Consider the following 24,541-nt stretch of genomic DNA (forward strand, 5'->3'; position numbering starts at 1 on the left):
TTTTATTTTATTTAAAAATACATTAATGAATAAAGTAATTTGTTTTAAGTGCTACAAGTGAAATTTAGGCATCACAACATTTAATTTAATTATTTTTGAGATTATACTCAGCATTTAAAAAAATTAAAATGTTTTTTATTTGTTTAAAAATAAATAAATAAATAAATAAATTGTTTTAAGTGCTACAAGTGAATTTAGACATCACATTTTAATATACAGTATGAAAAACAAAATTTTTGTATTTTTTATTGTATTTTGTAATGATTTTAAAAAATAAAATATAAATTTTAAAATAAAATAAGTTTATTTTAAAAATAAAATAAAATTATTTTATTCAAAAATAAAATAAATAAATTTAACTTGAATAAAGTTTCAAGTGCTACAAGTAAATTTAGGCATCACATCATTTTAATCAACAGTATGAAAAACTAAATATTATTTTTGAGATTATACTCAACAGTGTTTTAAAAAAATAAATAAATAAATGTATTTAAAAATACAATAAAATATGAATAAAAAATAAAATGAATGTATTTAAAAATAAAATAAAATAATTTAATTAAAAAATAAAATAAATAAATAAAAAAATCTAAGTGCTACAAGTAAATTTAGGCATCACATCATTTTAATGGACAGTATGAAAAACTAAATATTATTTTTGAGATTATACTTAACAGTGTTTTAAATAAAAATAAAATAAATGTATTTAGAAAATAAAATAAAATATGAATTTGAAAATAAAATAAAATAAATTTATTAAAAAAAAATTACAATTATTTTATTCAAAAATAAAATAAATAAATAAAATTAGTTTCAAGTGCTACAAGTAAATTTAGGCATCACATCATTTTAATGGACAGTATAAAAAACGAAATATTATTTTTATGATTACACTCAACAGTGTTTTAATTAAAAATAAAATAAATATATTTAAAAATAAACTAAAATATGAATTTAAAAATAAACTAAAATACATTTAGTTAAAAATAAAATAAAATAATTTTATTCAAAAATAAATAAATAAAAAAAATCTAAGTGCTACAAGTAAATTTAGGCATCACATAATTTCAATGAACAGTATGAAAAGCTAAATATTATTTTTGAGATTATACTCAACAGTGTTTTAAATAAAAAATAAATATATTTTAAAATAAAATATGAATTTAAAAATAAAAAATAAATGTATTTAAAAATAAAATAATTCAATTAAAAAATAAAATTAAAAAATAAGTAAATTTAGGCATCACATCATTTTAAAGTACAATATGAAAAATTTAATATTATTTAAAGTTCTTAGTGCGTTTAAATGTTTACCTGAAGTGCTCATAAGATGACAGCAGGTGTAATATATATGTAAATAAACACTTAAATATACAATACTGATTGAATACTGCTTGATTAAAAAAAAAAAAGTAAAATCAGTGATAACCGATAACCAACCACATTAATAATATGTACATTTCACTGAGTATTATGTGTATTATAAATGCACAGGCTAGAAAGCTTTGTTACACGGTGTTCTGAACAGTCTAACTTGAGAGAAAAATGATTTGTGTGGGTAACCTTTGAACACAGCAGAGAAAATGTGTCAGCATATCAACCGGAGTGATGCAAGAAGCAGTCGCCCAGTCCATCACCAAACTCAAACTCAAAAATGTCCGACGTGTGCTATTCTTCATATCCACAGAGATTCTTAGGCTGAACCTGCATAATATTATCCAGTCTATAAATGTGGCCACATTAATTAATGCCACCTTAACCTTTCTAAAATGCTTTGATGTCTAATAGAAGCAACCCGACTGAACCTTTCTGCGATCACAGCCGTGCGTTTGAGTCACGGGTTCAGCGTTATAGGGGTCCGGATGGCTCTTTGCACCTGGTAGGAGTTATGCGAGACGGGCCTCTGGCTGCACTGTGTCTCTGCCAAGCAGCAGTGTGTGTCCACAGCGCTGACAGCAGGACCGTGGGAAAGCGTTTAGCACAAGCGCACAGCTCAGACGGGTTCGCCCGTCCTATTACAACAGAGCTTTTGTCACTCCCGTTGGCAGTGGCTGAGGTTCAAATAGGTTTAAACTGTTATAAAAAAATCATTTGCTGTTTAATTAGGGCTGATTCGTCAATTTTTTTTTAAAGTCCTCGATTTAATTTTGCCTGTGTCGAGTAACTGGTGTTCTGAAATATTTGGTGTCTGAGATTATCTGTGACACTGGGTGGAGCTAACATGAATATTCAGGAGTTTCCGGTTTCATGTTAAAGGAGTAGTTCTCTTTCAGAACAAAAATTTACAGATAATGTACTCACCCCCTTGTGATCCAAGTTTTTATGTCTTTCTTTCTTCAGTCGTAAGGAAATTATGTTTTTTGAGGAAAACATTTCAGGATTTCTCTCCATATAATGGACTTCTATGGTGCCCCTGAGTTTGAACTTCCAAAATGCAGCTTCAAAGGGCTCTAAACGATCACAGCCGAGGAAAGAAGGGTCTTATCTAGCGAAATGATGGCTTTTTTTTTTTTTTTTTAAAGTACAATTTATGTACTTTTTAACCTCAAATGCTCATCTTGTCTAGCTCGGCAAGACGAGCGTTTGAGATTATAAAGTATATAAGTTGTAAATGTTTTTAGAAAATAACCCATCGTTTCTCTAGATAAGACCCTTCTTCTTCGGCTGGGATCGTTTAGAGCCCTTTGAAGCTGCATTTTGGAAGTTCAAACTCGGGGGCACCATAGAAGTCCACTATATGGAGAGAAATCCTGAAATGTTTTCCTCAAGAAACATAATTTTATTACGACTGAAGAAAGAAAGACATGAACATCTTGGATGACAAGGGGGTGACTACATTATCTGTACATTTTTGTTCTGAAAGTGAACTACTCCTTTAAAGCACCACTAAAAATTTTTTAGTGCTCCTCGGATCATAAACTTAATTTCATTTCAGCATCTAACTAATTTCCATTTTTTTTACACATTAGATTTTTTTATTCCGTTAGATTGTTCATTTCATTTGTGGATCATGTCCTGTATGTTTGATTTAATATAATTTATTATGATTTAATTTAAGGACACACTCTAACTAATGAGCCAACAGCAAGTATTTATATGACAGCGTTAAAAAAATTAATTAGATAAATAAAGATTACGAGATTAAGGTCGTAATATTTTGAGAATAACTTTTTATTCAGCTCACACACCCAATGGACATTCCTTTAATGTACAGTATGCAAAACTAAATATTATTTCTGAGATTATACTCAACAGTGGTTTAAGTTATTAGTGTTTTTACATTTTCTTTTGTGTAATAGTCAAAAATATCATAGTGATACAACTGCTAAACTAACATACTATTTATATATATTTATGTTTTATTTGATATATTTATATTTTCATATTTTTATCATGCAAATAAGATATTTAGAAAAAATGCAAGATATGCCTAAAAAAAATAAAATAGTGAAATTTTTGTCATGTAGCTATAAATAATTCTGTACGATGTACAGTGTACAGTATATACAGTACAGTACAGTGTAATGTCAGTAATTTTTGAGATTATACTCAACAGCATTTAAAAATTATTAGCATTTTTACAGTTTCAGAAATGGATAAAAAATGTAAAAAAAATCATTTTGATTTTTTTTATTTCTGTATATTTATATTATATATGTATATTTTTTATCTTTTTTATCATGTAAATAAAATATTTTGAAATATTTTTCATATTATGATTGATAATCAGTAGGTAGTCTGTATTAAAATTGTAAAATATTTTGTCAAAATAAATAAACAATAGAAACCAAATAAATTAATTAAGGAAATAATTAAATTGTTTTAAGTGCTACAAGTGAATTTAGGCATCACATCATTTTAATGTACAGTATGAAAAACAAAATGTCAGTGTACAGTATACAAAACTAAATATTATTTTGAGATTGTACTTAACTTTTAAAATTTGTACTGCTTTTAAATGTTCAAAAATCAAAAATTCAATAATTTAGAATTTTTTTTTGCTTTTTCCTTTGTGTAATTGTGAAAAAGATCAAGGTGATACAACTGCTAAACTAACGTATTATTTATGTATAGTTATATTATGTATTTATATTTTCATATTTTGAAAATATTTTGAAAAATGCAAGATATGCCTAAAAAAATAAAATAGTGCAATATTTGTAATGTATCTATGAAAAATTCTGTCCGATAGAATTATTATTACTATAAGTAGTTGGTATTAAAATTGTGAAATATTTCATCAAAATAAATACTTTTTTTTTTTTTCATTTTCTTTTGTGTAATAGTCAAAAAATATCAAGGTGATACAACTACAAAACTAGCGGAATAATAAAAGAATATTATGCCAAACTGCTCATTATTATTTTAAGAATTTATTCTTTTAATGAGCCTTTTTTCTTAACACACAGTATCATAATGAAGAAAAAAGCCTCATTAAAAGAATAAAAGCGTAATATTAAATTTTGTTATTATTTTTACTGAATGTAGTAATAATAATTATAATATAATAACAACACTGCTTCACTGCTTAAAACTATTTGAAAAAAAACATTTTAAATATAAAATATTTTAACTTTGATTTAAGCTTTAATTGATTGATTTTAGAGCTTTTTGAAATGATCAAGATGTACTTATGTACTTTTTTTTGTTGTCTTTTATCAGTGATTGTTAGTTCTAAAATTGTTGTTAATCAGTAGAAAACAAAAAAATGTCAATTAGATTTTTGGACCTAATTAATGTTAATATTAACTTGCTATTATTTGTTAAATGGCTAGAGTTACTCATTTTATCTTTTGAAATCACGCACAATATCCTTTACTATAAATATCAGTTTTTATTTTGGTGATATTAACCTTGATCGTGCATGTTATCTGATTGAGAAGCGTACCATCGCTCATTCTTGCAGCGTCGGATGCTGCGTGTTTGTCTCAGCATGTATTAATGCACATCACTGACAGGCAGCACATACAGCAACACATCCTGTCTTTAAAAGCTGACACGGCTGTTTCGGCAGCCTGCTTAACCTCTGAGCAGTGTCAAAACTCTGCCGGGTTTTGTTTATGCATATAATTATTTATTTATTTCCATGTAAGAATCTTTCCTAACCCACTTGATTTGCAAATGAGTGCTTCATATTAACATATTTGCGCATAAAGAATCTACGAATACGGATGTAAAAAGTAGTTGATAGGGTGAGCCGGTGTGTGGAGAGATCTTGTACTCGTTATGTAACTTATGCTTAGGGAAGTGACTCAGGGTTTATTTAAGAAAGCAGTGAGATAATGTTAGAAGTGCAGATCTAAGCGTAGTATGATTTATTTGTTTAAGGAGATGTGTGGAGTGCTGGGATGTGTGTTATTATTCCGAAGTGAATTGAGAATGACTATAAAATCCCTGTTCTTGAATTCAGAGTCAATATTGAATGTAATGCTAATATCACTTCACCCACTGGGCCGAAACTAAAGATGGTTTCCATCTCTTCCATGCAAAAATTGTGAAGACAGATGGTTCTGTCACATTGTGGTCTGTCAGAGCTGTTACTTTACTCATGAATCACACAGATTTTGTACTTATTGTTTGCTTTTTCCCCCTCAGTGCTGGCAAATTTTCGTGGAATGGTTCAGCATGGACTTCCGCTGGAGATCGGCGACACCGTGCAGATTTTGGAGAAATGTGAAGGTAGTCACTGTTGTGGTTGTGTAGCTGACAATCAACCTCTTTATAGCTGTGGAGACTGATTCTGTTGAATTTATTTATTGAGATGCAGTCAGTTTACAGTAGATGTCTTTCTTTATAACTTTTATACAGTCAAGCCCGAAATTATTCATACCCCTGGCAAATTCTGACTTAAAGTTACTTTTATTCAACCAGCAAATTTTTTTTGACCGGAAATGACACAGGCTTCTCCCAAAAGATAATAAGACGATGTACAAGAGGCATTATTGTGGAAAAACAAATTTATTCGTTTTCATTTACATTTGAAAAAAACGTGGCATGTCCAAAATTATTCATACCCTTTGCAAACTGTCGCAGTCTATGGGAAAATCCAAAGTTCTATACCATTCCAAATAGTCCAAGCTGTTCTAAAGCATCCTAATTACCCTGATTCATTGGGAACAGCTGTTTTAATCAACTCAACAGGTGAAAAACAGAAGCTCTCTGCTGTTGGTTTGTGGACAGTCATGGCTAAGACAAAGGAGCTCACTGAGGACCTGCGGCTGTGCATTGTGGCTGCTCACAAGTCAGGAAAGGGCTATAAGACCATATCTAAATGTTTTGAAGTTCCAGTGGCTACAGTGCAAAGTATTATTAAAAAATACAAGACGTTCCGCACTGTGAAAAATCTCAGAGGATGTGGTTGGAAGCCAAAAGTGACACCTGTGCTGGCCAGGAGGATAGTGAGAGATGTAAGAAAGAACCCAAGGATCACCACCAAGGCCATCCTGATGAATCTGGGCTCTGCTGGTGGCAACATCTCAAGGCAGACAGTCCAACGGACACTGAACACCGCTGGGTTCCACGGACACAGACCAAGGAGGACACCACTTCTCCAGATAAGACACACAAAAGCCCGCTTGGCCTTTTGAAAATGCTCATCTGGAAAAAGAAGAAGACTTCTGGTCTTCTGTTTTATGGTCAGATGAAACAAAAATTGAGTTGTTTGGCCACAATGATGTAGCCTTCATTTGGCGTAAAAAAGGAGAAGCCTTCAAAGAACACCATCCCCACTGGGAACCTAATCACAGTAAACGGCACCATTAAAAAGGAGCAATACATCAAAATTCTCAACAACAACATCAGGCAGTCTGCAGAGAAACTTGGCCTTGGGCACCAGTGGACATTTCAGCACGACAACGACCCAAAACACACAGCAAAAGTGGTGAAGAAGTGGTTAGCAGACAAAACATTAACATTTTGCAGTGGCCCAGCCAGAGTCCTGACTTAAATCCAATTGAGAATCTGTGGAGGGAGCTAAAGATCAGGGTGATGGCAAGTAGACCCTCCAACCTGAAAGAGTTGGAGCTCGTCGCTAAAGATGAATGGGCAAAAATACCAATGGAGACAAAAAGCTGGTCAGCAATTATAGAAAGCGTTTGATTGCCGTAATAGCCAAAAAAAAAGGCTTTTCTATTGATTATTGAGAAGGGTATGAATAATTTTGGGCATGTCAATTTTTGTTCAAATGTAAATAAAAGATGAGTAATATTTTTTTCCACAATGATGCCTTTTGTACATTGTATTATTATCTTTTGGGAGAAGCCTGTGTCATTTCCGGTCAAAAAAAAAAACTTGCTGGTTGAATAAAGTAACTTTAAGTCAGAATTTGCCAGGGGTATGAATAATTTCGGGCTTGACTGTACAGTATATAGTTTAAACAACAATTACGATGTTATTGTGGACGTTATATATCGCACACCCCTAGTGAAGAATATAACATTACAATATTTACAATATTGTGTAAAAATACATTAATAATTTATACTTTTTTTACACACAACAAGGTTTTATAAAGTTACTACCTAGTTACCAAAGGAAACAAAAACGAAGATGAAATGAGGTGTGAAAAAATTACTAAATAAACATCGCACAAACAATAAATATTACATTGTGCATCAATATCTGGGCTATAATTCAGTTAAATTATGGCGAAAATATTTAATTGTTTATTTAGGATACATGAATACATTCCATTACCATCATTTTCACCACAGAATGCTGTTACATGTGTTTGTTCAGTCCATTGTTGGACATTATTAGCAGACAAATGTAATAAACTCTCATAAACAACACTTTTCACACTTTCATTAATATATTTTCTAGAAAAGTGCTCATAGTTAAAGAAACACCCTCAGTGAACCCAGTTCATTTTTGCAGCACATACTTAAACAGTTGGAATGTTTAATACACTTTGCATTCTGTTGTTGAAATATGAAAGTGTGAGATTATTATAAATACCTTTTTGCAGGATGGTACAGAGGATTCATCACCAAGAATCCAAACGTAAAGGTAAGAACTTTGTGCAAAATTCAAACGATTCCTATATTTGTCAGTTTTTTATCTGTTTATATGTATCTCTTTCCTCTGCTTTGACTCTCAGCACATTTATATACAAATTTTAACTTATGTTTGTTTACTCTTGTGTTTTACATGCAGTAATTGGCTCATTAAATAACTTTCTGTTGTCTCTCCCAGGGAATATTTCCAAGCTCCTATATTCACCTCAAGAATGCCCACATCAAGAACAAAGGGTATGAGTCCATGGAAAAATATACATATCTGTCCGAATTAAAGGGATAGTTCACCCAAAAAATGAAAATTACCGCATGATTTACTCACCCTTAAGCCGTTCTAGGTGTATATGACTTTCTTCTTTCAGACGAATACGATTGGAGTTAATTTAAAAAATGTTTTTGCTCTTCCAAGCTTTATAATGGCAGTGAATGGCTGTTGAGATTAAAAGTCATATACGCTTAGGTTGGCTTGAGGGTGGGTAAATCATGGGGTAATTTTAACTATCCCTTTAAACCACACTTAAAAATGTCAATCTAAAATGTAATTGCATAAGATAATGAATAACATTAGCAATCCAAGTGGCATTTATTTTAAAGAAAGACCGTTTTTGTTTTGAATCTGTTAAAGTAAGGGATTATAGGTTTGATCCCAGGAACTGGTGACCCATGAAAGGATGGCTAATGAAATCTCACCTTTGACCTGCCACCAGTGCCCTTGAGAAAAACACTGAGCTGCTGCTAGGGACCGTCCTTGTGCTTCATATAAAATGCATTTGCAAAATGACACATCTGCTCTATTGAAGTGACAGGAGCCTTCACTATCCCACAAGCCATCGCGAGTGTATTTGCGGACATGTCCTCGTGAGTCAGTGTTACTCCTCAGGGTCATGTGAGGTCACTGCTCTCCATCCTGGACTTGTTCAGATGTGTGTGTGACTGTGTGTTTGTGTGTCTTGGCCTGCAGGCAGTTTGAGACCGTCATTCCCACCGAGGACTCGGTCATTACAGAGATAACTATGACCTTGAGAGACTGGGGCACCATGTGGAAGCAGCTCTACATGGTAAATATCACTCTTTGTGTTGCACTGAACAAGTGCAGTTTGCTTTAACTGTGGAAATTTGATTTGTAAGTACATGTTTCTTTTATTAGTCTTTGTCAGTGATAAGAGAATTGATCAGAAATAAATATTTTCACATTCCAAGCTTATGGAGAATTTGGAAATATAATGGAATTTTTAAATTGTGGTCTACAATCATGAAAATTATATTACTGTAAAATACATATATTTAAAAATAAATATACTAAAATGTATTTGAAATACATTTTTTTCATGCCAAGTATACTACAAATACTTTTACATATTTTTGTACTTAATAAAAATACACTGCAGTTGTACTTTTTGTATACTAAACTGGTATATTTAAAGTGTGCTAAATTGGAGCTACTTTTGTGCTTATTACACTTTAGTTGTGTGGAAGTAGTTAACAAAAACCTCTCAATTCTGACTTTTTGTCTGACAATTCTGACTTACCTCACAATTGTGTGTTATAAAGACAAAATTGTGAGATATAAACAGAATTCATAAACAGAATATAAACTCTCAATTCTGAAAAAAAAAAGTCAGAAATGCAAGATATAAACTCACAGTTCTGGCTTTTTTCTTTTTTTGCGTGTTATAAAGTCTGAATTTCGAGATATAAACTCAATTCTAAAAAAAAAAAAGTCAGAATTCTAAGATATAAACTCACACTTGCGAGTTATAAAGTCAGAATTTAAAAAAAAATTAAAAACTTGCAATTCTGACAATTCTGATAACTCACAATTGTGTTATAAAGTCAGAATTGCAGGATATACTGTAAACCCAATTCTGAGAAAAAAAGTCAGAATTGCAAGATAGAAACTCACAATTCTGACTTTTTTTCTTAGAATTGCATGATATAAACTTGCAATTGCGAGTAATAAAGTCAGAATTAAAAAGTAAAATAAAAAGTTAGAATTGCGAGATAACTCGCAATTCTAACTTAATAACTCACAATTGCATGTTATAAAGTCAGAATTGTGAGATATAAACTCGCAATTACGAGTTATAAAGTCAGATTTAAAAAAAAGAATAAAAAAAGAATTGCGAGATAAAAGCTCGCAATTATGACTTAAATTGATCAGTTAAATTCTGACTTAACTCACAATTGTGTGTTATAAAGACAATTGCGAGATATAAACAGAATTCTGAGCAGAAAAGTCAACTGCGCGATATAAACTCACAATTCTGAAAAAAGTCAGAAATGCAAGATATTTATTTTTTATTATTCTTACAATTCTTTTATTTACATTTGAACAAAAAGTGGCATGTCCAAAATTATTCATACCCTTTGCAAACTGTCACAGTCTATGGGAAAATCCAAAGTTGTATACCATTCCAAATAGTCCAAGCTGTTCTAAAGCATCCTAATTACCCTGATTCATTGGGAACAGCTGTTTTAATCAACTCAACAGGTGAAAAACAGAAGCTCTCTGCTGTTGGTTTGTGGACAGTCATGGCTAAGACAAAGGAGCTCACTGAGGACCTGCAGCTGCGCATTGTGGCTGCTCACAAGTCAGGAAAGGGCTATAAAACCATGTCTAAATGTTTTGAAGTTCCAGTGGCTACAGTGAAAAGTATTATTAAAAAATACAAGACGTTCTGCACTGTGAAAAATCTCAGAGGACGTGGTCGGAAGCCAAAAGTGACACCTGTGCTGGCCAGGAGGATAGTGAGAGAGGTAAAGAAGAACCCAAGGATCGTCACCAAGGCCATCCTGATGAATGTGTGTCATGATCTGGGCTGTGGGGTTTCCCTCTGCCACCTGAGGTCGCTGTCCTGCACTGCACTCTGATTCATCACGTCTGTTTTGTCATTAACACTGATTCACTCACAGCTGTTCACCATTTGGACTTTTCTATAAGAACTCTCATTTCCCACTACTCATTCTGGCTGCATTGTCTTCTGTGTGGTTTGTTTTCCGTGATTCTTGTTCCTGAAGTTTATGTTCCTGATCTTGCCTTGTTTGTGTTTTGGTGTGCCGTGTTGGCCTTTTGGTTTATGTTTATTTGTGTTTTGTTATATTAAAGTCTCTCCCCTGCATTTGGACCCAGACCTCCCTTACTCAACCGTGACAGAATGCAGCCAGCAAAGATGGGTCCAGCGGGGAGGAATTTTTTTTTCAAGGAGGCGGCGTCCCCCCGTTCTGTTCCCGAGACGGCGGGGCTGTCCTTCGAGGCGGCGTCGGCCGCTCGTTTTGAATGCATCTACGCCTGCCTGGCGGCGATGGATGCCCGTAGCGCCGAGGCTGCGCGGATGCGCCCCTGCTTTGCGGCGGGGATAGAGACGCTGTTTCACGGGAAGGTGGCGGCGTCCACTATCTCGGTCCCCGAAGCGGCGGCGATCGCTATTCCTGTTCCTAATGTGGCGGCGTCCGCTGTTAATGTTCCCAGGACGGCGGCGGTGACCGCGCTCTCTGTTCCTGACGCGGCGGTGACCGTGCTCTCTGTTCCGGACGCGGCGGTGACCGCGCTCTCTGTTCCGGAGGCGGCGGTGACCGCTCTCTCTGTTCCGGACGCGGCGGTGACCGCGCTCTCTGTTCCGGACGCGGCGGTGACCGCGCTCTCTGTTCCGGACGCGGCGGTGACCGCGCTCTCTGTTCCTGACGCGGCGGTGACCGCGCTCTCTGTTCCGGACGCGGCGGTGACCGCGCTCTCTGTTCCGGACGCGGCGGTGACCGCTCTCTCTGTTCCGGAGGCGGCGGTGACCGCGCTCTCTGTTCCGGACGCGGCGGTGACCGCGCTCTCTGTTCCGGACGCGGCGGTGACCGCGCTCTCTGTTCCGGACGCGGCGGTGACCGCGCTCTCTGTTCCTGACGCGGCGGTGACCGCTCTCGCTGTTCCTGACGCGGCGGTGACCGCTCTCGCTGTTCCTGACGCGGCGGTGACCGCTCTCGCTGTTCCTGACGCGGCGGTGACCGCTCTCGCTGTTCCTGACGCGGCGATGACCGCTCTCGCTGTTCCTGACGCGGCGGTGACCGCGCCCTCTGTTCCGGACGCGGCGGTGACCGCTCTCGCTGTTCCTGATGCGGCGGTGACCGCTCTCGCTGTTCCTGATGCGGCGGTGACCGCTCTCGCTGTTCCTGATGCGGCGGTGACCGCTCTCGCTGTTCCAGACGCGGCCGTGACCGCTATCTCTGCGCCTGACGCGGAGGCGACTGCGCTCTCTGTTCTGGACGCGGAGGCAACCTCGCTCTCTGTTCTGGACGCGGAGGCAACCGCGCTCTCTGTTCTGGACGCGGAGGCAACCGCGCTCTCTGTTCTGGACGCGGAGGCAACCGCGCTCTCTGTTCTGGACGCGGAGGCAACCGCGCTCTCTGTTCTGGACGCGGAGGCAACCGCGCTCTCTGTTCTGGACGCGGAGGCAACCGCGCTCTCTGTTCCTGACGCGGCGGTGACTGCGCTGCACGGGCCTGGCCCGCCGTCCCTCCCCCTGATTTGCCTTCCCCCGTTCCTCCACCCTCCAGACTTGTGGAACGTCTGGGAGCCGTTCCGTGGGGAGGGGGTAGTGTCATGATCTGGGCTGTGGGGTTTCCCTCTGCCACCTGAGGTCGCTGTCCTGCACTGCACTCTGATTCATCACGTCTGTTTTGTCATTAACACTGATTCACTCACAGCTGTTCACCATTTGGACTTTTCTATAAGAACTCTCATTTCCCACTACTCATTCTGGCTGCATTGTCTTCTGTGTGGTTTGTTTTCCGTGATTCTTGTTCCTGAAGTTTATGTTCCTGATCTTGCCTTGTTTGTGTTTTGGTGTGCCGTGTTGGCCTTTTGGTTTATGTTTATTTGTGTTTTGTTATATTAAAGTCTCTCCCCTGCATTTGGACCCAGACCTCCCTTACTCAACCGTGACAATGTGGGCTTTGCTGGTGGCAACATCTCAAGGCAGACAGTCCAACAGACACTGCACACCGCTGGGTTCCACGGACGCAGACCAAGGAGGACACCACTTCTCCAGATAAGGCACACAAAAGCCCGCTTGGCCTTTGCAAATGCTCATCTGGACAAAGAAGAAGACTTCTGGTCTTCTGTTTTATGGTCAGATGAAACAATAATTGAATTGTTTGGCCACAATGATGTAGCCTTCATTTGGCATAAAAAAGAAGAACACCCTAAGAACACCCCACTGTCAAACATGGTGGTGAGAACCTAATGTTTTGGGGGTGTTTTTCAGCCGGTGGACCAGGGAACCTAATCACAGCAAAACAGCACCATTAAAAAGGAACAATACATCAAAATTCTCAACAATAACATCAGGCAGTCTGCAGAGAAACTTGGCCTTGGACACCAGTGGACATTTCAGCACGACAACGACCCAAAACACACAGCAAAAGTGGGGAAAGAAATGGTTAGCAGACAAAAACATTAACGTTTTGAATGAATGAAGCATTTATATAGCGCTTTAATAGTGTATTGCCGTACACACAAAGCGCTTTACAGTCATATGGGGGGGGGGAGGGTGATCTCTCCTCAACCACCACCATTTTTTTTGCAGTGGCCCAGCCAGAGTTTTGACTTAAATCCAATTGAGAATCTGTGGAGGGAGCTAAAGATCAGGCTGATGGCAAGTAGACCCTCCAACCTGAAAGAGTTGGAGTTCATCGCTAAAGATGAACGGGCAAAAATACCAGTGGAGACATGCAAAAAGCTGGTCAGCAATTATAGGAAGTGTTTGATTGCTGTAATAGCCAATAAAAGCTTTTCTATTGATTATTGAGAAGGGTATGAACAATTTTGGACATACCACTTTTTGTTCAAATGTAAATAAAAGATGAGTAATATTTTTTTCCCACAATGATGCCTCTTGTACATCGTCTTATTATCTTTTGGGAGAAGCCTGTGTCATTTCCAGTCAAAAAAAAACTTGCTGGTTGAATAAAAGTAACTTTAAGTCAGAATTTGCCAGGGGTATGAATAATTTCGGGCTTGACTGTATATAAATAAAGTTGTGTTATTATTCACCACAGATATACACTTTTCTTGCATAATTTTAGTTATTTAAAGAGCTAATTTAATTAAAAAAGGTAAACATATTTTCTGTCACCCACTCGTTGTTCTTTCTGTCTCTCAGAGAAATGAAGGGGATCTTTTTCACAGACTGTGGCACGTGATGAATGAGATATTGGAGCTGCGGCAGCAGGTTCTGGTTGGCCATCTCACTCATGACCGCCTGAGTGACATCAAACAGCACATCACGGCACGGCTGGACTGGGGAAACGAGTGAGTTATACAGTTACATACACCAAAAATAATAATACTATCATTGTCCTCATGGTATTGGTATTGAATACTGCAATTTTGGGTTCTGTGACAACTTCAGAACCTTGCAAAATCATTCAGTTTGATCCATTTATACCATTAGAGTTTGGCTTTCCTGTCTTTGCCACATTGTGTGTTTTTTTTCTCAGTGATTGCGAATGTATTGTGCAGTACATATAAAAACAGTGGGTGGAACGCAGTGGCGGAGATGGCGATGATGAACTGCCGGCAAATGCTGGCCAATCTGTCAGCCATGTGTTTGAATGCTTATATGCTGTTTTTCTCTAAAAAATAAGCCGCAGATGGTAGTAACGAGTGGGACGTGTTACGTATGTTTTTTTTGTGTGTGTCTTTCAGTACATAGTCGTTTTTGGAGGGTTTACAATGAAATGGATTATTCTCACATTTGATTCATGTTTTGTGAAAGTTACTGAGGTTTGTTCTGTGAAAATGACTTGGGCTGTTGTTGTTTATAGGAACCTACGATTTCCACAATGTAAAAAAAAAAGTCGGCAGAATCATGGAATACAGTCATAAAAAGGGAATTTGAAAGAGTAAATCAAAAGTAGAGCTGTTTTTGAGGCTGTATTACGTCCATGTTTTGATTTAAACCCCGTGCAGCACTTTGTTTGCTAAAAAAATTCATTTATTACATTTTAAAAGATTAAGCATGTTTTTTTTATCACATTAAAACAGACAACAGTTAATTTTTCATAATTCAGTATAATTTTTTTATTGCAGTTTTATTTTTTATTTGATTGCAGTTTTATTGCCGTTTTATTTTATAATTAGCTAATTCATTAATTCATTCAATATTTTATTTACAGTGTAAAATTTTGGTCATTTTTATTTTATAATTATTTAAAAAAAATTATTTTATTTTATTGCACTTTTAATTGTATTAATTTTATACTTGGCTCATTCATTATTTTATTTGATTTAAAATTTTATTGTTTTATTTGATTTTGGTCATTTTATTTTATAATTATTTATTTGATCTATTTTTTTATTTTATTGCAGTTTTATTTTATTACAATTTTATTGCCTTTTAAATTTTATAATTATTTAATTTAATTTAAAATTGTTTAATAATATTGTTTTACTTGTTTTTGGCCATTTTTATTTTTGAATTATTTTATTTATTTAAATTAATAATATAGAAATATTACTTATTTTAGTTGTTTTAAAATAACTATAATGTTTAAAATAAATGTGTATTAAATTAAAACAAATTCCTTAATTCTTAAAATTTTAATGAATTATTACATCGTTGATTAGACATGCTTTTTGAATAGTAACAGTGAATAAAATTTTATTTTATTTTATTTTAGTTATTATTTTATTGCAGTTTTATTTTTTATTTTATTGCTGTTTTTCTTCCGGTTTTATTTTTCATTTATTGCAGTTTTATTTTATAATTAGCTAATTTATTTATTCATTATTTTATTTTATTTAAAATGTTATTGTTTTATTAGATTTTTGTCATATTTTATGTTGTAATTTTTTTCTATTTTTATTTTATTTTATTTTCATTATTTTATTTTATTTTATTTTATTTTAATTTAATTTAGCTATTGTTTAAAAATAAATTTGTATTAAATTAAATTAAACCAGACAACAATGAATTCCTGAAAAAACAACAAATTTCATCAACTATCAATTGTTAAATTTTTTTTATAAATTATAGCACTGTTGATTAGACTTGCTTTTTGATTAATAAAATTAATAAAAAAACATTAAAACAGAGTTCAGAAAAATTCAAACAGAACACACGGAATTTAGGAAAAGCTATGAAAATAATGACTGCAAAATAAACAAAAATGAAGGGGGTTTTCCAATAATGATGGTTTACATGTTTAATTGCAATTAATTCAATACATTTAATTTAATTACAAATAGGGTTGTCATAATAGTTTTTTTTTTATTTTTTATTGTTTATATATGTAAGATTTTTTTTAATGTTAAAAAACTACCAATATTATATATAATATAAAATATATACACTATAAGTCAAAAGTTTGGACAAATATTAATTATTTAAAAAAACAATACAATATATTTTTTGTTTGATTTTATTTGATTTTCATTTTCAAATACTAATTGTGCCAAGGAATGATTCTCAGTTTGTTTTTAGGAAAAACTGAAGAAAAAACAAATTCTTAATTTCATTTTTTTGTATTGTATTTGCAGTTTTATTGCAGCTTTATTTTTATTTTATTGCAGTTTTATTTTATTGCCAGTGTAGATTTTATTTTATTGTATTGCAGTTTTATTGTATTGCAGTCTTATTGCAACTTTGTTTTTTATTTTATTGAAGTTTTCTTTTCTTTTATTTCTTTTATTGCTGTTTTGTTTTATTTTATTGCAGTTTTATTTTATTGCCAGTTTAGATTTATTTGATTTGATTTTACTGCAGTTTTATTTTTTATTTTATTGCAGTTTTATTTAGATACATTTTTTTAATTTAATTTTATTGCAGTTTTTTATTTTATTTAATTGCCATTTAATTTAATTTTATTGTAGTTTTATTTTTCTATTTTATTGCAGTTTTATTTTATTTCATTGCAGTTTTATTTATTTTATTTTATTGCAGTTTTATTGCAGTTTTATTGCAATTACTACTTTTGGTAATTTTTATTTTATAATTATGTATTTATTTAAATTCTTAAGGTAAATATTAATTCTTAAAGTAAATATTAACTACTGTTTTATAACTATACTTCTCATTAATAAATATGCAAACACCCTCAAATTTTTATTTGATTGTTGTTCTATTTTATTTTATCTATTTTGATACATTTTCATAGTATAAATAAAAATATTAAAAAATAAGTATCATTGTATACATAATTTAAATACTGCTGTTTTATAACCATACTTCTCAGTTTTAAATATACATAGCACACACCAATTTTGGGTGAAATAAAATAGTATTTTAATTTTAATTTATTATCAATTGTTTAACTACTTATCTATACAGCTCAGTGTTGTATGAATAGTAGAATATTAACAATAAAAGATTATTGCATTATTTGATTTTATTATGATATATAATTAGCTAATTCATTCATTTATTTTTTTAAGATTTAATTTGATTTATTTTGGAATTATTTAATTGTTGTATGAATAATAGAATAATAATAATAGAAAACATCTTAGATCACATTGCATTCTCTGCAAAGGAAACATACATTTCTGCATTACAATTAGTTTAGAAAATGAAAACAAAATGAAAAATGCTAAATTGTCCTTAGTGAGGTTTGATGGGTACAATCAAACTGTGTGTTTTTGTGTGTGACAGGCAGCTTGGTTTGGATCTGGTCCCCAGGAGGGACTTCGGTATGGTGGACCCCGATGAGATCAGCATCACAGAGCTGTATCGGCTGGTGGGTAGTCATACGTGCAAACACACGCACACACACATTCCCATTACCCATGAGTCACCTCAGCTCCCTCCTCTGCCACCCATATTCTTTGCTGTGTTACTATGGCAACTGCAGCTCGACCTGACGCCAAGGCTCTCTCTCGAGTGCTTCGTCCTCTGTTTTAACAAAGAGAGAGCCACACATACACACACACACACACACACACACACACACACACACACACACACACACACACACCTCCAGTCGCCTGTGCATAGGGAAATGATAGTAATTAAGGACAAGAGAGAAATGCTAAATAGCGCATTAACAGGCTGTTTGCAAACTGCAGAGACACTTCACGCATGCAGTTTCCTGCCCTTATAATTTGGCATACATGCAGCATCATTGGCACAATTGGTTCATGTCTCTTAAAGCCACAACAGTGCCTGTGTACAGATCTTTGCAATATATGATCTGTTCCAAAACCTAATGAGCCGCCTACTGCTGACATAAACAGCTGCCTACCAAGGGAACATCCTAACTGATGTGGAACCACATAAGTGGAATGCATTTTTTTCTATGCAGTTTTATTTTATTGCAGTTTTGCTTTATTTTATTTTTTGCAGTTTTATTGCATTGCAGCTTTTTTATTGCAGTTTTATTTTATTTTATTTTTTATTTTTTTCAGTTTTATTTTGTGCAGTTTTATTGTATTGCAGGTTTATTGTATTGCAGTTTTGTTTTATTTTATTGCAGTCAGTTGTATTTATTTATTTTATTTTATTGCAGTTTTGTTTTATTTCATTTTATTTTATTATTATTTTTTTTTTTGCAGTTTTATTGTATTGCAGTTTTGTTTTATTTTATTGTAGTTTTATTTTTCTACGTTATTGCACTTTTATTATTTGATTGCAGTTTTCTGTATTTTATTTTATTTTATTGCTGGTTTATTTTTTTATTTTATTTTGCAATTTTATTTTAGTTGATTGCAGTTTTGATTTATTTTATTGCTGTTTTGTATTATTTCATTTTATTGCAGTTGTATTATATTGCAGTTTTATTGCATTTTATTTTATTGCTATTTTGTTTTGTTTTATTGCATATATTGCAGTTTCATTGTATTGCAGTTTTTTTATTTTATTATTTCATTTAATTGCCATTTAATTTTATTTAACTTTATTTAGTTTTATTGTATTGCAGTTTTATTGCAGTTTTATTTTATTGCAGTCAGTTTTATTTATTTATTTATGTATTTTATTGTAGTTTTATTTTTCTATTTTATTGCAGTTTTATTTTATTTCAATGCAGTTTTATTTATTTATTTATTTTTTTCATTTTATTGTATTGCAGTTTTATTTTATTGCTGTTTTATTTTTTATTTTATTGAAATTTTATTTTATTGCCAGTTTAGATTTATTTATTTTTTTATTTTATTTTATTGTATTTTATTGCAGTTTTTTAATTTTATTTAATTGCCATTTAATTTTATTTTATTGTAGTTTTATTTTTCTATTTTATTGCAGTTTTATTGCAATTACTATTTTTGCTAATTTTTATTTTATAATTATTTATTTATTTATTTATTTAAATTCTTAAAGTAAATATTAATTCTTATACTTCTCATTAATACATATGCAAACACACTCACATTTTTATTTGATTGTTATTCAATTTTTTTTTAATTTTTGATACATTTTCATAGTATAAATAAAAATCATACTACTCAGTATTAAATATGATAGCACACACCAATTTTGGGTAAAATGCTCATAAAAATAGTCTTAATAGTCTAAAATAAAATTGTAATTGTATTTTAATTTTAATTTATTATTAATTGTTTAACTACTTATCTATACAGCTCAGTGTTGTATGAATACTAGAATATTAACAATAAAAGATCATTGCATTATTAGATTTTATTGATTTAATTATGATATATAATTAGCTAATTTATTCATTAGTTTTATTTAAGATTTAATTTGATTTATTTTGGAATTATTTAATTGTTGTATGAATAATAGAATAATAATAATAGAAAAATCTGAGATCACATTGCATTCTCTGCAAAGAAAATATACATTTCTGCATTAGAATTTGTTTAGAAAAAATATCTTAGTAGGCTGCATTATTGAGTTAGCATTTATCTGAGGAGAGTGTCTGCAACGTCTTAACATGCTGCCTAGCTCACTAGGTTTTTAAAAGAGAGCTAGTGAGATAATACCAATATAGTCAGAATTCACCAAATGCTCTGTATTTTTCTCTTAGCTGCAGGCCTGACCACACGTGTCCCAGTTTCCACTGGTCCATGGGTGGGCAGAGGTGTGGGGGTAGGGGTTAAAGGAGGAAGGCAAGAAACAAAAGAGAACAAGATGTGGGTGTGGATGTACTACACTAGAGAGAGCATTTAGAAAGAGAATAGTGGAGGATGTGAAGGCGCAAGCGAAAAAAGACAGCATTGTGGCGTCCCCAGGGTTAAGTGCCTTTTTGAAAGATCTTTCTGTTCAGAAGAACACAGGAAGTGTCCAAAGACTGAAGATGAAACCACAGTGCTAGGGTTTTAATGTAATCTGTTATTACATTATGTAATGTAATAACGTACTAGAAATGATGTTATTATAAATATAATAAATGATGCATTTCAGCAGTATTGCATGGTTTTTATTTTATGTATTCTTACACAAAGATACAGTATGTGCAGCCGTGGTGGTGGTTGGATAGGGTGTTGTTAGATAATTTATGAAAATTTGAAGTGATCTTGTTGTTGTAAATGTCTTTGTCATTATAATGATTAATGATTATATTTTGGGTTCTTTTGAATAGATGGAAAGACGTCATCGCAGACGCGAGGCTCCCCCGCAGGCCAGTATGCACCACCTGTTCCTTCAGATGAAGAGCATGATGAGTTCAAACCTGGGGGAGGAGCTGGAAGTCTTCTTCTCTGTTTATGACAGCAGGGAAATGCGACCAATCAGGTGCCATCTCTGACCCTAGACACCCAATCGCAAGTCTTAAATTGACTGAAGTATGATTAAATCACACACACTAAAAAACTGTCATTATGTAATCAGTCTCATGGCGTTTAAACCCGTTTAAACCTTTGGAAAAACGTCTTCCATACAATAAAAGTCAGTGGGGTCCAATGTTGTGTTGTTTTTGGACCCCATTGACTTTCATTGTATGAAGAGCTGAAACATTCTCAAAATATCTTCTTGCAAACTTAAAGGAATAGTTCACCCAAAATTGAAAAAATTGCCCCATGATTTACTCACCCTCAAGCCATCCTAGATGTTTAAGACTTTCTTCTTTCAGACAAATACAAGTTTTCAGACAAATACGAGTTATATTAAAAAATGCCCTGACTCTCCTGTTGAGATTTTGCAACCCAAAAAAGTGCATCCATCCATTATAAAAAAGTGCTTCACATGGCTCCGGGATGTTAATAAAAGGCTTCTGAAGTGAATCGACATGTTTGTGTAAGAAAAATATCCATATCCAATCTAACTGCCTTACGTGTTACGAGAGAGTGGTGTTCCAGCAGATGATTTAGGATGTAGATGTGTGTTTTCTCCACAGTTAGCATTTGTAAATATGTAGAGTTTGGATTGTGACTCGATTAAAAGTTGTAATCAAATGAATTATATGGCATGCTGAGTTATTAATTACATTGATTGCAATTAATCACATTATTACTATTTGCTGTGAACCCCCCCCCAAAATTTGATCATTTAAGGAATTACATTTTTGTGGCAGACAAATAGATAGTTGAAAAAAATATGGCTTTGGAAGTCAAAATATTGTCTCACTTTTTATCAGGCTGTCTGGAAATCCTTTGTTTTGTTTTGCTTTGCTTTGATTCATTTAGTTTAGTTTAGTTTTGTTTTGTGTTGTGTTGCTTAGCTTTGTTTTGCTTTGCTTTGCTTTGCTTTGCTTTGTTTTGTGTTGTTTTGCTTTGCTTTGCTCACCCTCAAGCCCCATTAATTTTTGTCTAGCTTTACTTTGTGTTGCCTTGTTTTGTCTTGCTTTGCTTCATTTTGTTTTGCTTTGTTTTGCTCACTCTCTAGCCATGTTTTGTTTTGTGTCGCTTTGATTTGCTTTGCTTCGTTTTGTTTTGCATTGCTTTGCTTTGCTTCGTTTTGTTTTGCCTTGTTTTGTTTTGCTCACCCTCAAGCCAGGTTTTGTTTTGTTGCTTTTTGTTTTGCTTTGCTTTGATTTGTGTTGTGTTGTTTTGTTTTGCTTTGCTCACCCTCAAGCCCCATTCATTTTTGTCTAGCTTTGCTTTGTGTTGCCTTGTTTTGTCTTGTTTTGCCTTGTTTTGTTTTGCTCACCCTCAAGCCAGGTTTTGTTTTGTTGCTTTTTGTTTTGCTTTGCTTTGATTTGTGTTGTGTTGTTTTGTTTTGCTTTGCTCACCCTCAAGCCCCATTCATTTTTGTCTAGCTTTGCTTTGTGTTGCCTTGTTTTGTCTTGCTTTGCTTCGTTTTGTTTTGCTTTGTTTTGCTCACCCTCAAGCCAGGTTTTGTTTTGCTTTGCTTTTTGTTTTGCCTTGCTTTGTTTTGTGTTGCTTTGCTTTGAATCATTGTGTTGTGTTGTGTTGTGTTGTGTTGTGTTGCTTTGCTTTGCTTTGCTTTGCTTTGCTTTGTTTTGTGTTATTTTGTTTTGTTTTGCTTTGCTCACCCTCAAGCCCCATTCATTTTTGTCTAGCTTTGCTTTGTGTTGCCTTGTTTTGTCTTGCTTTGCTTCATTTTGTTTTGCTTTGTTTTGCTCACTCTCTAGCCACGTTTTGTTTTGTGTCACTTTGATTTGCTTTGCTTCGTTTTGTTTTGCATTGCTTTGCTTTGCTTCGTTTTGTTTTGCCTTGTTTTGTTTTGCTTTGCTCACCCTCAATCCAGGTTTTGTTTTGTGTTGCTTTGCTTTGCTTCGTTTTTTTTTTTGCCTTGTTTTGTTTTGCTTTGCTCACCCTCAAGCCAGGTTTTGTTTTGTTGCTTTTTGTTTTGCTTTGCTTTGGTTTGTGTTGTTTTGTTTTGCTTTGCTCACCCTCAAGCCCCATTCATTTTTGTCTAGCTTTGCTTTGTGTTGCCTTGTTTTGTCTTGCTTTGCTTCGTTTTGTTTTGCTTTGTTTTGCTCACTCTCTAGCCATGTTTTGTTTTGCTTTGCTTTGATTCATTTTGCTGTTTTGCTTTGTTTTGCTCACCCTCAAGCCAGGTTTCGGTTTGTGTTGCTTTGCTTTGTTTTGTCTTGTTTCGTTTTGTTTTGCTTTTCTTCGCTTCATTGTGCTGTTGTTTTGTTTTGTTTTGCTTTGTTTTGCTTTATTTTGCTTTTTTTTGCTTTGCTTTTTTTTGTTTGCTTCATTTTGTTTTGTGTTGCTATTGAGAGTGGTAATGAGAGTGGCGTTCCAGTGGATGACGTGGGATGGAGGCGTAGCTTAAGCTCTGGTGAGAAGTGCCGAACGTGGAAGCGCAGAGGAGAGAGCAAAACAAAACACCAGTCATGAATAAGAAGTACAAAACGGAGGATTTGCAAAGAAAAATGTCAGAGGATTTTGATATAAAACAAGAGGAGACTTGTTTTCCTTTGCTGTAAACAAAACTATGTTCACGCAAGACTAGCATATTCTCACTGGAGCTTACGCTACGACTACGTCCTACGTCATCCACTGGAATGCCATATTCTTGTGAACGCACGTATGACAGTTAGCGGAAGCTAGAGATTACAGTTTATAAAATGTTAAATATGGATATTTTTCTTACACAAATGCATAGTTTTGCTTCAGAAGGCCTTTATTAACCCACCTTAGTCATGTGGAGTACTTTTTATGATGGATGGATGCACTTTTATAGGCTTCAAAATCTCAACACCTATTCACTGCCATTATAAAGCTTGGAAGAGCCAGGACAATTTTTTTTTAATCACTCTGATTGTATTCGTCTGAAAGATGTCATATTTATATTTAAGTCATATTTAACTAGAATGGTTTGAGGGTGAACTATCCCTTTAAATACATTGTTGTTGACAATGTTGTCTGCCAGATCCAGCAATACAAATCCCAAAAAACGTGTGCATCGATTCAGTCTGACCACGATTTCATTAATTATGAATCACTATATTCCTTCTAGCTGTCTGAAAGACGTCTCCAAGGCTAACCAGTCATCCGTCATTGCATTTACCTTGAGTATATATGTATGACGCTATCGGACTATTACGTTGATTGCGTCACTACTGGGAACTAATATCTGAAATTCAATTTGACTGCGACGTCAATGCGTCTGTTTACCGCTCTCCATCCTACATACATCAGCCTGAGGGATGTTTTAGTTTCACATCCATGACGGAACTACGGCCTTGATGTGTTTGTTGAATTTTTCAGTGGATTCGGTCTCTTTTTCTCTCTTTCCTTCTCTCTCGCCGCTCATGTTAGGGGGTGTACTGTTCAGGCACCCCTTCTCGTTGTAAATTATTCAGATCGAGTGACGCCCCAGGGCACTTAGTGAAAGTGAAGGAGAATCGAGGAGATACCGGGCCTCAATGGGCCTCTCCTTGTAATTACCTAGCACTAGTGTCAGAGGAGATGCAGTAGCACATGCAGTTGTGGACGCACACGCACACACTCACGGTCTTGCTGTGTTTCCTTATGCTTCATGCCGTGTCTGTGGTGATTCTGACCATCTCTCTCTCTCTCTCTTTCTGTCTGTGCAGTGAGAGGTTCTTTGTGCGCCTCAATAAGCAAGGGCTACCAAAGTCTCCAGAGAAGACTGAGAGGCAGTGTACACTCTTTGTTGTAAGTATGGACTTTTTGCGGGGTGCACCAAGGGCGTGTCCTTGGTCCTTTT

At 34.3% G+C, this 24,541-nt stretch overlaps 1 protein-coding gene across 1 annotated transcript in view; it reads left to right on the top strand.

Annotated features, from left to right (window-relative positions):
• The first annotated feature begins 1,888 nt into the window (after nt 1-1,888).
• The window catches only part of dock4a (dedicator of cytokinesis 4a), an 81,989-nt gene continuing 59,336 nt past the window's right edge, over nt 1,889-24,541 (top strand). Inside the window, exons 1-9 of the mRNA XM_073831638.1 lie at nt 1,889-2,066; nt 5,596-5,679; nt 7,967-8,007; nt 8,194-8,249; nt 8,977-9,073; nt 14,165-14,313; nt 17,654-17,738; nt 20,538-20,689; nt 24,408-24,489. Coding sequence (XP_073687739.1) covers nt 1,889-2,066; nt 5,596-5,679; nt 7,967-8,007; nt 8,194-8,249; nt 8,977-9,073; nt 14,165-14,313; nt 17,654-17,738; nt 20,538-20,689; nt 24,408-24,489 — 924 coding nt within the window. The remainder of the gene's footprint in view (nt 2,067-5,595; nt 5,680-7,966; nt 8,008-8,193; nt 8,250-8,976; nt 9,074-14,164; nt 14,314-17,653; nt 17,739-20,537; nt 20,690-24,407; nt 24,490-24,541) is intronic.

This window comes from Garra rufa, chromosome 25 (genome assembly GCF_049309525.1).
Source record: "Garra rufa chromosome 25, GarRuf1.0, whole genome shotgun sequence".
Taxonomy (NCBI): domain Eukaryota; kingdom Metazoa; phylum Chordata; class Actinopteri; order Cypriniformes; family Cyprinidae; genus Garra; species Garra rufa.